The sequence below is a fragment of the Hydra vulgaris genome, chromosome 13 (assembly GCF_038396675.1).
Source record: "Hydra vulgaris chromosome 13, alternate assembly HydraT2T_AEP".
NCBI lineage: Eukaryota > Metazoa > Cnidaria > Hydrozoa > Anthoathecata > Hydridae > Hydra > Hydra vulgaris.
This window is the reverse complement of record NC_088932.1, coordinates 32,765,966-32,782,833: the sequence shown is the minus strand read 5'-3', so window position 1 is coordinate 32,782,833 and position 16,868 is coordinate 32,765,966. Positions and strand designations below refer to the sequence as shown.

At 27.4% G+C, this 16,868-nt stretch overlaps 2 protein-coding genes across 3 annotated transcripts; both read left to right on the top strand.

The window, feature by feature from the left end:
* The first annotated feature begins 9,439 nt into the window (after window positions 1–9,439).
* LOC136089187 (UPF0235 protein C15orf40 homolog) lies at window positions 9,440–10,385 on the top strand. The gene is made up of 2 exons (XM_065814892.1): window positions 9,440–9,623; window positions 10,160–10,385. The coding sequence occupies exons 1-2, from the start codon at window positions 9,485–9,487 to the stop codon at window positions 10,378–10,380; spliced, it is 360 nt and encodes a 119-aa protein (XP_065670964.1). The 5' UTR covers window positions 9,440–9,484; the 3' UTR covers window positions 10,381–10,385.
* On the top strand, window positions 10,386–15,619 carry LOC101235992 (epidermal retinol dehydrogenase 2). 2 transcript variants are annotated; one of them, XM_065814891.1, is made up of 3 exons: window positions 10,386–10,681; window positions 13,488–13,913; window positions 14,682–15,619. In XM_065814891.1, the coding sequence occupies exons 1-3, from the start codon at window positions 10,405–10,407 to the stop codon at window positions 14,972–14,974; spliced, it is 996 nt and encodes a 331-aa protein (XP_065670963.1). In that variant the 5' UTR covers window positions 10,386–10,404; the 3' UTR covers window positions 14,975–15,619. The 2 variants fall into 2 exon arrangements, with proteins under 2 accessions (XP_065670963.1, XP_065670962.1); XM_065814890.1 differs by having other exon boundaries at window positions 13,467–13,913.
* The last annotated feature ends 1,249 nt before the right edge of the window (window positions 15,620–16,868 follow it).

The following is a 16,868-nucleotide window of genomic DNA, read 5'->3' as shown; positions in this document are numbered from 1 at the left end:
ACTTTTCTAAGTGTATTTAATTATTGTTCTGATTATTGTAAATAATTTTTTTTTTATTGTATTGTTATTTTACAAAATTTAGGTAACAATCCATTCCCTAGCGTCCACTTCAAACGTACCTTTTTTGACTCAAAAAAAAATAATTTGCAACATTACTTTTTCATAAAAATTTGCCGGTGTTAGTAGTATACCCCAAATAGTGCAGTATATACCCCAAATAGGTAGTAGTATACCCCAGTTGTACATACCTCAAATAGGTAGTAGTATACCCCAAATAAGTGCAAAAAAAAGAGAATAGTTTTCAAAAAAGTACCAGCATACCTTCAATGACAATTTAATGCAAAATTAAAAAGGTATTTTTATAATCAATATAATCAATATAGAATTTTGTAAGTTACAAAAAGGTGACAAGAAAAGAAAGCTATGTTTTACTTTTTTTTTTTTTTTGTAATAATTTTTTAAATTGTATTAATATGTATTTACTGTTTATAAACAAGATAAATTTACAGACGAGTTTCTCGTAGTACATATCAATAAAAAGATTTTTAAAATTTTTAAAACCGGGTCTCAAAGAAGATATTATAATACAGCAACAGTCTTTTCATACAGCCCCTTAATATAATAAGTATTGTCAAAAAAGATATAAGAAACTACTAAAATATATCTATTAAAATAAATTACTGATATAATAAGAAAATAAATTATAATATATAAAAAGAAAACTAATTATAATACCGTAATATCGCCTAACTACCAGGTAACTTCGGTCATTTAAGAAAAAATATAAAAAAAACATGCAAAACTCAAATTTTACAAACTTTTTCATCTCAAATAATATTTGTAATTAGTTCGTAAATATGAATCTATAAAAAAATAATGTTTATGTGCAACCTGCTGAAATAATTCTTTAGCAAAACATCAATTTGAAAAAATGCATGCTATTAAAATCTAAAATAAACTAATTATTAAAATAAATGATCAAATTTAATCTTAGCATTGTTAAGAACCGCCAAATTAACTATATTTACAAAAAAAAATTATTTATTTTTGAAAATTAATTACTTTTTTAATTAAAATTAGTAAAATTTTGAAATATTTTAACTTCGGTCATTCACGGATAAACAATGAAGGAGACAATTAGCAGTAATATTGTGAAATGTTGATAAGTGTTGCGAATGTAAAATTTACAAATAACTTTACCTGTAAATTTACCGGTAAACTTTGACGTTTTTATAATGGTTACACACCATGGTATTTTATTTGAATAAAAAATTTGTTCATAATTTCAAAATTAACTGACGGTTCTTTGAGTTCTAAAAAATGTCAAGGTTATGACATTTTTTTTGTGTGATAAAGTTACAGCTCAACGACAATTATTACGTTGCGATTCCTGTGACGATTGGTTGTATGGATCTTGCTGTTCTACTATGGTCAACAATACGTGCAAGAATTGCCACTAAGCATATAAAGTTCATTTAAAGCAAAGTAATGTTTTTTTGTTAATTGAAAAAATCTTTTTAAATTAATTGAAAAATATTTTTTTAATTTTATTAACCAGTGGCATAGCAAATGTGATAATGGCCAAACTAAAATAGTTGACTAATTACAATAAAAATTAAAAATATTACTACTTATATTTCAAAAGGGCTTTTTTTATGTGCTCCTTCTTGTTTTCTTTGGTGCCCCAAAAACTTTTTTTTTGAGCCTGGGGCGACGCCCTCCGTAGTTACTGGTATTACCTGAATTTATATCATAGTTTTACAATAAATCAACATTTAAAAATTAGTTTTCGTTATATGCGATGTTAAGTTTGTGACACGTTATTAGTATTAATAACGAAACTTGTGAGATGGTATTGAAAGTTTGACCGAAGTAGATGTTTTCATTTTAAATTAAATATTGAGTACTAGTTTTTATTTTTTATTTTCTTTATTTTACAATATCAATGATCTATATAATTTTCTGTATGTTTCAGCAAAAAAAATTGAAAATTTTTAAATTATGCGTGATAAATAAATGTTCAAAGCTTAAGTGACCGAACTAAGGCGATTTTTTTGACGGTATTGCAAAAACTATTTTATAAATTTAAATAATTAATAATAAAGGTTTAGAAATATATTAAACATATACACAAAGTTTTAATGAATTATGCATTAAAAGATAAATATATCAATTAGTAATTACTCAGATTAAGAAGTAAAATTTAGTTGAATAAGTTTGCTAATTTTTTGGAGTTTTTGTCCAAGATTATAGATTTGATTTTTGTTTTCTAATATAAGATTATAAATGTTTTTTGTTTTTTGATTGAAACTTTAATGAATTTAATGACTTAAACATAATTGCATTATATTTTTGAAAATACCTCCATAACTTAGGTCTCCAAAATTCTATGGAATATTCCGTATATTTATTTAATTTTTTTTTAGCAGTTTAAAAGAATTAGATTGATTTGTTCTTAAGAAATAATTTTTATTTAAATTTTTGCCTAACTTACAAAAAACTTGAGATTATTGGTGGAGATTATATACATGGATATTCGATGTTAGTAAATGTTTGTTTCATCATTTTTATATCTCTCATTAAGGGTTAAGTATATTTCCTTCTTTTTTCCCCGCATGTTATTCTACAATAATGCTTTTGTAAACTAAGTATTTTTTTTTAAGTTTTGTTGTTTTTGTACTGAAAAAGTGTATAAATTTCAGACAATTTGTGTTTACATATTGATGAACTCAGTATATCTAGTCAATGGTCTTACTAACTTTTGATTGTAAATTTTTAATTTGTGGAAGCCGAAATAAATTTTGTCAACAATTATTCCTAAAAATTTAATATATTCTTATTTTTATTTGTATATCATTTAAAAATAGATCGAATAATAAACAAATTACCAAATTTAAAGAAATAATTTCTAGAAAAAAGCATAACGTAACACAAAACAGACATCAAAAAACCACAAAACTAAGTTCCGTAAAAAGCGATTATCGATTTTTACAGAAATGAGTTTTGTGCCGGGTTTTTTGATGTCTGTTTGAAATAAAAGTTTTATGCGTTAGAAATCATCAGATAAAAAATAAATGATGTTATTCCCTTAACAATATTTTGTTCTTATCAAACAAAAACAACAAAAAAACAAAAAAAGGGACAGAAACAATTACAAAGCCTATTAATGTTCGCAGGCGTGCTTAAATCCTTCGGTTATCTAATCAAAGCTCTGATATCATTCATTAAGCACCCTTGCTGAAGAGATACAGATAATATATATAAATATATATATATATATATATATATATATATATATATATATATATATATATATATATATATATATATATATATATATATATATATATATATATATATATATATATATATATATATATATATATATAAACATGCATTTCAACACTGAGAAATGCAAAGTAATGCATGTTGGCCGCACATCTAACAAGTTGATGCGCAAATACTCAATGGCTAACGTCGACAACACACGTTGTCCACTCAAAAAGACTGTAGATGAACGAGACCTTGGTGTGATGGTCTTCAACGACCTAAACGTCAGACCACAAGTAGAGTCAGCTGCATCATAGCGAATAGAATGCTAGGGCGACTCAAAAAAACATTTTACAGTCGGAGTTTTTATTTATGGCCCACGCTTTATCTCATTTACATTCGCCCCCACCTTGAGTTTACTGTGCAAGCCTGGTCGCCGCAATTAAAGTCTGACAAAGCTATCCTCGAGCAAGTCCAACATCGAGCAATAAAAACAATATCATCTATTAAACATCTGAAAATTGACTCCAACAGCTCGTAAAAGAGTAGACCTTATCGAGCAATTTAAAACCACACAAAAACTTTTAAAGAGCAAAACCAAGTAGGGTAAATCGAGGCGATTTCACCACCTAAAATATTTCTTAAAATATATAGAAAAAGATGTTATTTTGAAATAAAATACTTATTATTTTAAAGTTATAGTCTTATAACTATTGATTGATCATAGTTGCCGCCTAATTCGATTGGTTTTTGTAAATTTTAAATGTGATTTGCTCTTTAAAGTTATTAGTTGAAATTATCGTGTCACACTTGCTCCATGTGGCATTATTATTAATTTTTTCAAATCAAAACTACATTTGAGAATAACTTCAAAGGTTAAAAAAGCATAAATTTGTTAAAACTTTTTAACTGGCGTTTGTGGTATAAATAGGTTTTTGTCCAAGTAGAATATCGTGGGGTGATTTCGCTACAGAATGATGAAGAGTTCCACAGTTAAAAAAAGCATTTTATGTACAATAAAAGGACATACATTAGGGAGTATTGTATGATAAATTTATTAGAAGTATTTTGAAGATATGATAAATTAATAGTTTTTAGATATACATTCGAAAATAAAGTACTTTATAATTTAACTCTTCTTATTTCTTATTTTAGGAGAACTTTAGAAAAAGTTTTCTAAAGTTCTCCTAAATTTTTGTATTCGAAAATTTGTTCCAATTGAATACATTTCTTATATTCGCATTTGTTATCATTAAATGCTCACCATCGCAGATTGTTTATAGCCATTATATTGATTAGGATGTTTAAAATACATCATTATAAAATGCAAGTATCGATATTTAAAAAGATAGTTATAATGTCAATTGGTAATAATAGTCTTCTTGCATTTTTACCCAGTAAGTGCAAAAATCTGAAATTCGATTTATATTACCTATGTTTCAGATGGTACGCTGAAAGATAAGATAAATGGACGTCGACAATCAAGCTCTGTGAGAGAAAAAACAGTGTGTACAAAGCAACAGGAACAAACACTGGTAAACAAGCTTTTTTACATGGCTGATCGTGGATTTCTATTGACAACAAAGTAGTTGAGGTATAATGCTTATTTAGATGTTAAAAAATTAATCCGTTGTCGATTACTTCAAAAAGATTTGCCCATTACATGGCATAAATCTCACTTAGTATCATATGACTGATTTCTGACCTTCAAGCGTAGACACCCTCAATTGACATTTCGTGCTCTGGAAGGATTGTCTTAAGCATGCGCGGAAGCGTTTAATAAAAAACGAATTGATAGCGAAAAGGTTGCTCTTGACATTGATGTTAAAAATTAACTGTTACTTATTTATAATTGTGATGAAACTGGTTTGTCGTTGGTAACCATCTACTTCGACTAAGGTTTTATTGAAAAAAGACACACAACACGTTCAAAAACTAACCGTAGCTGAGAGAGGAACTTTTACAACCTTAATATTATTAATATTATTATATATTATTAATATTATAAACCTTAATATTACCTTAGTATTGATGCCTCAGGGGACAGTCTACCACCATTTTTGATTTTTAAGGGGAAACTACTTCCCGATGTTGCCAAATTTCCAATAAGAACCTCTTTACAATGTAGTAAATCAGGTTACATTGAGCAAGTTTTTGTATCGATTATTTTAAACATTTCAATAATCACCGACAAAAAATTGATACGAAAAAATGCATTTCTTTGGTCGAATTCTGTATCTTTAATCACATTGAAGTAGTATGTTTACCTCCACACAGCAGTCATCGTTTGCAACCGCTAGACACATATTATAACAAGGTAATAAAACAAAAAATGATCAGAAACCTTTTCCAAACAACTCTCTGACAAATCATCAATCTCTTTATCAAGCAATCAGTTCTATTTTGTTTTCAACAGTGCGTGGGAAAAGATGGTTGTGAAAAGAGAACTTATTGTAGGTGCATTTACTTATTGTGGGCTGTACCCTCTCCGTAACACTATAAAGGACTACGAATATAAAAAAGGGGAGTCAATCGGAGATTACGTCAATTTTCACCAAGGAGATACAAATTTTCTGTTACTAAGCAAAATTGTTACTTCTCCCAAGAAGATTTAAAACCCAACTCACACAAAATCTCATTTTGCACACGTTACATGCATTGAAAACATTGAAATGTTTAAGGAAAAAAAAAATCTTTGGATGTGTTTTCCAATACAAGTGACTCGAAAAAGAAGGAGCTCTCTATCAAACAAACAAAAAAAGGCAAGTGATTCAAAAGATAGGATGTTTTTGCCCATTCAAATAAAAGCAAGTGGCTCAAAGAAGAAGAATTCCCATAGTTTAAAATCATTATTAAATCAAATTCAACCTAGTATATTAAAAGCTCATAACAGAAACAGCAAAAAAACAACTAATTGCTGGGTGTGCAGTGTGACATAGATGGATTCATTAGAAGACTGGCTCCAGTGCATTTCACATGCACGTGAAGTCTGCTTTTGAATCAACATGTGCATAAATGTGATTAAGTGTAAATAAAGCTTTAACTCTTTTTACATTGGCGAAGTCGCCATATAAAAGGCGAAAAGAAAAATTATCAAAAAATAAGTGGCTCCTAATGTCCTCCCTGACTATACACTTTTGAAAATAATTTAATCAGCTATAAATTTTATACTTTAAGTTAAAAAATTATCTCTTAAATTGAAAACAACCGTTTAATTTTGTAAAAACAGATTTTAGAAATGTATTTTGAAAATAAAAGCTTGTACAAGAGAAGGACAAAGACTTTTTTTGTAAAAAAGTGCAACGTTCTCATTTTATAGAGGGCGGAAAATTTACACAGTCGCTTTTAAAAACTAAAATATTATTATATGAAATTAAAAACCTTTAGATGATTTTAATTAGGTAAGATGATAAATAATAAGATAGTATAAATAGGTAAAAAATAAAAATTTGTTCATTCATTGCCCCCAGATTTGGCGTACGCGGAAAAACAAATCTTTTTTTTTTTTTAAATTTTTGTTTTAGGTGCCCCAAGAAAACCTAACAGCCTTGTCACAGAGCACCGCGTAAGAGCATTCAGGAAATTTATGCCTACTTCCTTACCTATGGCGCAATGGTTAGACTAACCATTGTGCCAAGGCTACTTAAATTGGCGGTCTTCGGGTGACTCGAACTCCGATCACGCACCACAGTAGATTGCGCTTTCCAGTACGCTAAACAATCAGGGTTTTAAAATTCTAATTTACCTTAAGCATAAAGATACTTAAATTGGAGTTTATACAATGTCTGAAAGTCGTGACGTTAGAATTATCTTGTTCTATCTCCACTTTTTGAAAAAATTAAGGTTATCATAGTGTTGTGTCCATCAATATTTTTCTACTGTATTGAAATCTAAGTTATAAGTAAAAAAGTTGCAGAGAAAACATAAGTTATAAAAAAAATTTTATATGCCGTCTCCTTAAGCAGGGCCGCCTAGAACCGTCACGCCGCCTGGGACAGTAACCTTGATTGGCGCCTTTTTATTTATTAAAATTTCTTTATATTATTGATGAAGGACCTTTTTCTTAGGTACCTTCTTTTTATTTGGCGCCCGTGAAAAACTGTCTCTTTCGCTCCCCCTTCCCCTCTCGGCGGCACTGTCCTTAAGTTTTTCTTTTTAAACCGCTTTATCTCAAAACTCAAAAAAATGTGGAGAAAGAACAAGATAATTCTAACGTCGCGAAGTGTCATATCTAAAACATCGAAAAATCATGGGGTTCCAATGTCATTCTAGTTAATATAATGGGTGATTTTTTATTTAAAAAACATTTCAAAAATTTTATTTTATATATTTCAAATAAATATTTTTCAAAATATACTTTTCATGTTTAAATATAAACTAAGTCTGGTTTCAGAACATTTTACAACACATTTTTTTAAAAACAATATAAATAAATACAACACAAGACCAACAGGCAACTTTAACCTTTTGAAACAACAAGACTCTCAAAATTCTCAAAATTCTCAATTACATATCGTGGTCCATATTTATTTAACAAATTAGTTTCCAGGATTACTATTAAACTTAAACGAACACTCTCTGAAAATAAAACTAAAAACTACAATAATCAAATTAAACAACTATGAGGAACTTTTTTAAACTTGAATAAAAAATAAATAAATGTAACTTAACTTTTAATACAATTCGATAAAAAAATAATAATAATAATAACAAGATATATATGTAACACATGCATATATACCACGTATGCAACTGATTTTTTATGTGTATTACACGTCTCTGAAAAAGGTACTCGATGACAAGAGTGGCTTAAGTCTTCTGCGAGATTTATTTTTATTTATTGTATTTTTTTATTTTAATTGGAAGAATATAGAGATATATTTCTCGGATTATTTTTACGTACACATTATTATATTGTTGTAACATGGTATTTATTTTAATCATGTCTCGGAGTTGTATGCAACTATTTTTTATCTACATCGAATATTTCGAACTTTATGTTTATGATATTTATATTTGTATATCTTTACCGCCAATCTGTGATTGGTTACTTGTAAATACTATATAGTTGAAAATAAACATGTATAAAAAAATAAAAAAAATTTTTATTTTATTTCAGAGAAAGAAAATTTACTGCTAACTTACTTTAGCGCACATTTTTGAAACTCTACAATATCTTTTCTACAATTAAAAAGAGAAGTGATCATGTGGGTGCCATATTTGAGATCCTATGCAATGTCGAATGATCGAATTACAAAAGGATTATATTCTAGTTATCATATAGAATTTTAACAGTTTTTTTTTTATTTATAATTCATCTCCCCAAGGCTGAGTGGGCCACTACAGATGAGGAGACTACTTGTGGTTATTGCCGTCTCTCAACTCTATAACTCCGAAACACGAGCCTTGACGAACAAGGCCGCTGCGCAAAGAAACAAGATGGGCGCGGTACTGCCAGGAACGTGGTGGGAACCGAACTACAAAATGTGGTGCGAACCGAACTAAAAAAATATAGGTATTTTAGAAAAAAGTGTGCGTGTGTGTATGAAGGGGGAAACCTGCTTCCCCCCCCCCCCCATTTTCTTTAAAAAATGTGTTTAACCGTTTACAATAATAATAAAATCTGTGTACAATAATAAACAATAATGTCTGTCTCTAGGAAAGAAAATAATCTTGAAATTCAGAGTTAATTTATTTCAATAGAAAAAAATGAAAGTATATGAAAAAAGTGGTCTTAATGCCCTATAGATTTACTTATAGATAAGTTAAATTTTAAATTTTGTTATTTAGTTATTTACATATTAATTTTAATAATTTATATTTTACTATTTTATTAATAATAAGTTTATGAATTTGTCTATTTTATCGTTATACCAGTAACTTGAATTTCCTTTACATTTTCTCACGGAATTTGACGCTGAATTTAATAAACTATATAGAGCAATCCCATAAAACCCATAAAAACGGTTTCATTCTGAAGTTTGCTATGAATTTAAATTGATTTTAATGTTTTTATATAAATATATATATAAAACGTTTCATGAATTTGATGGATTTTTACAGCCGTTGGATATTCTTATTAATAAGAGATCAGTCTTATCTTAAAAACAATCGTTTTTGATTTAAAGAAATTCACCTTGTTGTTATTGACAATTTTGTTGTTATTGACAGATTTGAATATTAATTAATTATAAAATCATTTTTAGAGTTTAAAATGAGTAAAAGGTCTATTATAAAATCAATTACTTCATCTAAAACACTGGCAAACGTACTTCAAAAAGTTGCAGATAAGAAAAACGAAATAATATTACAAATATATGCTAAACCTGGAGCTAAACGAAACAAAGTTACTGGTAAAGTTTGCATATTTTGTAATTCCTTTTTGCAAAAATAATACACAAGTAATCATTAGTAATTTTTATTATACATATATTTTTTTTATCATAATTTTTTATTTGTTTAATTGTTATCTAATTAGATATTATAACTAAATATATAGTTTTAAATAAAAATTAAGCATAGTTTAAAATATATTTTAAACTATAAGTTTGAATTTAAGCATAGTTTGATTTTAAGTTTTACATATATTATTATTATTATTATTATTATTATTTATATTATATTATATATTATTATTATTATTTATATTACTATTATTATTATTATTAGTATTATTATTATTATTATTATTATTATTATTATTATTTATGTTGTATATTATTCTAATAGCATGTTTTGTCAAAGATAAATTACATATATTGTTATATATCTTATATTATTAAATATCATGTTTTTAGTTATACAAAAATATTACATTAAATTTAGAATTATATATTAAAATACGAAATATAAAATTATTTTCTTCAGCTTTTTTCTTGTTTATTTAAAGATATCTCTGTGGAATTTATTGGTATTCAGTTAGCAGCTCAGCCAAGGGATGGAAAAGCTAATGATGAACTTTTATTGTATATTAGTGAATTGTTTAATATAAAAAAGAGTGATATTTGTATGGTTCGTGGGGGTACATCAAGAGTTAAAACAATAAAAGTATCAACAGATAAATCAGAAGATGATATCCGATCATTATTAGAATCGGAAATAAAATCTTAACCTCATTGATTTATCATCAAAATTATGACATTGCTAGATGCCTTTAACTTATTATTTGTGTTTTGTTGTTGCATATTTTTATCATATATTTTTTTCTATTTGAATGCGTATAGTGTGAAGTGGCTTGCATGTACTGCAAAAGATTTTTTGTGTGCAATTTTTATGACTATAGTTTACATCTTAAAGGCATGGTTCAACTTTTTTTATGCATATCATAAAGATTTAAAAAATGAAGTTGTTCTTCTAACAGGAGCATCTGGTGGTATTGGGAAATTATTAGCAAAAAAGTTAGTACAAAAGGGTAAGCAAAGTAGACGAAAAATAATTTTATCTATTATATACTTATTATATATATTTTTTGTTTTCAAAAAATAAAATTGAGTTGATGATTTCAAAAAAATATTTCTTATATTTTCTCATTTGTTTATAAATATACAATTTTTGATCAAGTTTATTAAAACAAAATAAAATGTAAAAAACATTTTTGTTATTCTGAAAATCTATTTCATAATTAAATCCAATTTAAAATCTATAGATTTTGGATAATTAAATCCAATTTAAAATCTATATCTCTCTTTTGCAATTGGTTCCTTTTCGATAATAAAAAAGTTCCAGTTTGAATTTTATATATATTATGGTGGTCCTTAAAACAACTTTTTTTAAAAATGTCTGCTCTCACCCTCTAAATGTGTTTTATATCATTAAATAAAATAAGAATTGAAAAATTTTTAGGGGTAGTTCAAGACCCTGCAACATCATACAGGTCTAATGTTTAAATCTAAAAATTATTATTTTAAATTTAACTGCCTATCACATTTTTATCACTAAAAACTAAAAATAAGTATTTTCACAAAAAAAAATTTATTAATTTTTTTCTCAATGTTTTTTATAAAATGATGATTATTTTTAATTTCACTTCTTTTGAGACCCAACCTGATGTACTTTTGAAGAACTATTTTTTTGATAATTTTAGGGACCCGTCTGATGTTTAAGGGTCTTGGGCTACCCCTTAAATTTTTTTTTTAGAAATTTTTTAATTCTAGTATTATTATATAGAACACATTTAGAAGATGAGAGCAGACATTTTTAAAAAAAGTTGTTTTAACCCTATATATACACTAGTGGCCATAGGAACAGACACCCCTTCAAAATATATGAAAACTTCATTTTAGCGTGTTTTTTAAAAGAAAATAACCATATTTATGCGGTTTTCTATATTGATTATTATTTTTTGATATGTTTAGATTTAAAAAAACTAAAATTTTGATTAAAATTCACAATTTTAATATAAAAATATAACAATTTAATGACAAAGTGGTAAATTATGGTCAATTTACGTTTTACAGCTTACAAAACATGTTATTAAAAAAATGGCTCATAAAAAAAAAAAACTTAATATTTTGTTGGATATCCATTTTTTTTATTACTGCAGCAATCCTACGAGGCATTGAGTCCACTAAATTGTCCAAATCTTCAGTGCTGATCACGTGAAACCAGGACTTGATTATGGCCTCTATTAATTGTTGCTTGTTCCCAGGTTTTTCTTTCCTTACAAGTTTTTCAGTCGAAACCACAGGTTTTCTATCGGATTCAGGTCCGGATAGTTTCCAGGCAATTTCAAAACGTTTATCTTTTTGGCTTTAAACCAATTTTTGACAGTTTTTGTGGTGTGGCATGTAGCACTGTCGTGCTGGAACACACAGGTTTCTGTTTTGCCCTCAAACAAATCATCAATCAGTGGGAGTAATTTGGCTTCTAATATGTTTTCTTGTTTTTTTTTGCCATTTAAAATACCATCCACATTGTGGATACGACCCACAGCATCTCCGGTCATGCATCCCCACACCATTACACTTATGGGATGCTTCATTGTAACCAATGTGCACTCAGGTAAAAGATCTTCATCTTCTTCGGCCTTCTTCTCACATAATTGATTCCATCACTTCCAAAAATGGAAATCTTGCTTTCATCACTCCAAATAACTCTTGCCCAGTCTTCCTTTGTCCACTCCTTGTGTTCTTTTGCCCAAATCAAAGGATTCTTTCGTTGTTTTTTGTTTAAATATGATTTTTTTCTGGGTCTTCTTGCTTTTAAACTATTTTCAAAAAGCCTTTGGCGATTTGTTCTTGAACTAACCGAAACTCCGGTGGCCTCTAAATCATTTTTAATTTTAGTTGAAGTTGCTCTTCGGTTCTTAAGTGCAAGCCTCATTATCATCCTGTCATCATTGGCAGTTGTCTTCTTAATTTTTCCATTTTTTGGCATATTTTTGGAGGTATTGGTTGCTTTAAACCTTTCGCACACCTTCCTTACACCTTTCACACACCTTCCTCAGATTTTGTTGCTCCATTTTCCAACTTTTTGGCTATTTCCATGTACAAATAACCTTCTCCACGAAATGTAACAGCTTTGCATCGCTTTGTAGGTGACCAATATCCTTTTGCCATTGTAAATAAAAGTACAATTTTAAAAAACACACTAAATCTTCAAGAGCACTGTCGACTTCACCAGCAATAGTTGAAACTCAACTAATGACTACAAAACAATGATCTTGTATTTATAGCTTAAAAGATTTAGGGATAAAAATGTTAATTAATAACGTAAATTAACTATTAGTCATCACAATAAATAGACTAATTTTCACAAAAGCACAAAAGTAATGAGACATTCACTTTTTACAAGAGAAACCCATTAGCAGAGCAATGACTCATTTTTGACACCAATTAACAATAATAATCCATAATTATTTTTAAAATTGATATAAATGAATAAAATTTGCGATTTCCTATAAGCCAAATAATAGATGACATGGTTTAAATATAAAAATAAATAATTAAATCCACCAAATGCATGTATTTCAACTTTTCTAAGAAAAATGGTAAAAATTACAGGGGTGTCCATTCCTATGGCCACTAGTGTATGTTATTTTTATAGATTTTATTTATTGTTGCTTTCTATATATTTATATAATATTTATATCATTATTTATATCTTAACAACAAGTTTGCTTATTACAAAGCAGTTTTTTAAATCTTTATTTTTAATTTAATATTTTCAGTTAGGTTAACAAAATTAATTTGCTTTAGGTTGCATTCTGATTTTAATAGATATAGACAATTTTGGCTTAGAAGAAGTTTCTCGGACTTTGAATGAGACATTTCAGCAACAAGTGGCATATCCCTTTAAATGCGACATCTCAAACTATGAAGAGATTTGTTTAATTAAAAAAAAAATAGTTGAAACAGTTGGTAACCCAACAATTATTATTAATAATGCTGGTGTTGTAGCTGGAAAGTATTTTTTGGATTTAAAACCAAAAGAAGTTCAAAAAACATTCGAAGTGAATATTCTTGCACACTTTTGGGTCCTGCAACTATTTTTGCCTCATATGCTAGAGATGAATCATGGGCATATTGTAAGTGTTGCCTCCATTTTAGGACTAGATTCTTTTGCTGGAGTTTCAGAATATGGTGCTTCAAAGGCTGCAGCTGTAAACTTTATGAAGTCATTGAGACAAGAACTTCGGTTGATAAGTATGGCTTAAATATTTTTTTTTTTTTTAATTGCTTTAAAAGTGTTAAAGACATTATAAAATAACTAAAAACACTTTAAAATATCTTACCCATTATTTAAGATAGTCAACTCTTATTTTATGAGTTAAAAGTTTATTTTTTTCTTTCAAATCAATATTGTGTAGAAATATTTACATTAGAACTGTATTATAACTTTTAGTGAGTACAAGTGTGACAGGTTAGTGATTTTTTATTGTGACGATATGTAGTGAGTTGTTTATACTATTTAAACTGGTTGAACTGGTTAGTCAATTCTATTGCTGTTGCTATTACTAGGAGTAATCATGTTTAAAGTTTGATTTAACTGTTTAAAGTTTACTACTTACACTTAAACTATTATAAAATACTTTTGTAAGTTTCTACTGTAAGAGCTCTTTACGCATACTTAAATTACCATTAGTACAAAGTAAAGTACTTTACTTAGTACGTTTCTTCTACTGCTAGAGCTGTTCATACATACTGTTGTAGTAGATAAAGTACTGCAGTGCTATTTAATAAAATTACTAAAATTTAGTAGTAGATTTCTACTATTGAAGTTTTCTGATCTTAAATTACGAGGTTACTCTTTTACTTTCCGTTATTTTTTGGTAATTTTAGCATGCGAGCTAGCATCATTAGTAAAGTGTAATTATAAGTTTAAGGTACACTTTGAAAAATTTTCAATTTTATTAAAAGTTTTATCTTTTTTTTAATTTTTGAGTCGTTTTAATTTTATTTTTTTTGTTTCAGACAAAAATGGTATCCATTGTACAACTGTTCTTCCGTTTCATACCTCAACAGACATGTTTAAAGGGTTTGGTTCACGTTTTAAAAATTTTTTTCTTCTAAAGGTACTAGATCCAGACTATGTAGCTGAGCGTATTATTGATGCAGTTGAACGAAATCAAACAACTTTGTATATACCCAAAATCCTTTATGTCATAATTACCCTTCTATCCATTCTCCCAGATAATTCTTATGATGTAATTGCTGATTTTTTTAAAGTTAATCATTCAATGTTAACTTTCCTTGGAAAGAAGTGATTATTATTTACGTAGTTATTAATGATAACTTTCCAACAAAAATCAGGTTTCGCGGAACAGAATCCTGCTATTGCAATGACTGAATGTAAGATTTTGCATTATTATTTTGTCAGTACTCAACCGTAAGAAGATTGCATATTGGTTGAAGCGTTATTCTAGTATAATTTCCTACGTATCACCGTACTAATTTTCGCTTACTCTTCGCAGTTACTTAGGGTTAAGAATTTAATTTAATTTGAAGCGACTCGCTTTGAATCTTTTCTTTGGAAATCTTTAACCGCTGACTATACTTGTTCATTGCTAGTACATCAATTTATTTTTTTTTTGTCCGCGGCTCTTTCCATCCGTCAAAATAATCAACAACAATTTCATTTCGATTGAAGAGTGGTTGCGTTTTAACAATTGTTCTAAAAGTAATCCAACGCGCCAACTGAACGCAGGAAGTGAAAAAACCCCGAAAATTTTATTTGTAAATAAACATTTTAATACTAATTACTACTTTTGTTATTAAATTAAACTATCATTATTGAAAATCAAAATTTTGATCTTTTTTATTTTATTGTGAAAGTTTGTGTTACGTAATTTATGGACGATCTCTTATAAATTATAAAAAAGAACCGTTTGGAAATGAAAACTCCTAATAAATTAGACGTTTTCTTTGTTTCAAATCTCAATTTCTTTTCATAATTTTTATTTGTAAAAGAAAAGAAATGAAAAATAAAAGGGATAGTTTTTTTATGATTTTGTTGCTTTTTAAGGACAAGTTTTATGGATTAACAAGTTTAAATAAATAAGATCTTCAGCTCTACAAAATAAAGTACGAGCTCAAAGCATAAATTTTTACTTTATATTAAAAAATTTAAAACTTTTTATTCTACCAAAAATGTCTTGAAAATCTAGCTTTTTCATCTCTGACAAAACATTTTCAAATAATCGTGAAAAACTCAAAAACAAATTACGGACACATCAGTAATAATCACGCCCAGATTTTCAAAATTTTGCCGGTATACAAATAAAAAAAACTGGGGAGTTGTTGGCAAAAAAACTAGTCGGAAAATGAGAAATTGTCTTTTAAAAATAAGATTTGTTTATTCTGTAAAATTTTATTATTTGTTAATTTTTTGATTTGTGTTACACCAAAATAAAAAAATGCAAATATATACAGAACTGCTCATGCCAGGAGAGTGATTAAGTGCGAATTTCATAAATGCAAACTGGCATAAGTGCGAAGCGATGCAAAAACTGGCATAAATACGCCAAAAGAATTTTCAAACATTGCCATAAGTACAAATCAGTTAGAAAAACATGCATAAGTGCGCCGGTTAAATGTAATAGCTATAACTATTTAGCAACCAGGAAGTTGCAATTAAAATTCAAAAATTAATCATGAAAAGAATCCTTTAGAATAAGGATAATTTTAATCTGGTCATTTCTTTTTAAAATTTCTAAAAGGTACTTAATTTCATGTCTGCATTTAGAAATTAATTTAGATTTTTTGTTTAGTAAATTTTCTTGATCAATGATTTCGAATTTTTATTGTAAACATAGTATACATCTTTTTGAAATGATATTATAGATAGGCACAGTTATTGAAATAGTTATTTTGTGAGGAAACAATGCATTTGTAAATAATACTTTTTGATAAGCATTTGGCATTCATAGGGCAGTCCATTTTTGTTTGGAATTATAATTTTCTTTAAGAAATTCATTTTTATTAATAAATGCAAAATTATGGCCTTTTATAAACCTCTTAATACTTTCAATTTATCGCTTATATGGATAGAGGTTTATTTTTAATTATTTGATGTATATATATATATATTTTATATATATATATATTTTATATATATATATATATATATATATATATATATATATATATATATATATATAT

Coding starts and splice junctions, on each gene's coding strand:
- LOC136089187 (XM_065814892.1), top strand. CDS start 9,485: ATGAGTAAAAGGTCTATTATAAAATCAATTACTTCATCTAAAACACTG. Junction 9,624..10,159: donor TAAACGAAACAAAGTTACTG/GTAAAGTTTGCA, acceptor GTTTATTTAAAG/ATATCTCTGTGGAATTTATT.
- LOC101235992 (XM_065814890.1), top strand. CDS start 10,405: ATGACATTGCTAGATGCCTTTAACTTATTATTTGTGTTTTGTTGTTGC. Junction 10,682..13,466: donor AAAAAAGTTAGTACAAAAGG/GTAAGCAAAGTA, acceptor AATTTGCTTTAG/GTTGCATTCTGATTTTAATA. Junction 13,914..14,681: donor ACAAGAACTTCGGTTGATAA/GTATGGCTTAAA, acceptor TTTTTGTTTCAG/ACAAAAATGGTATCCATTGT.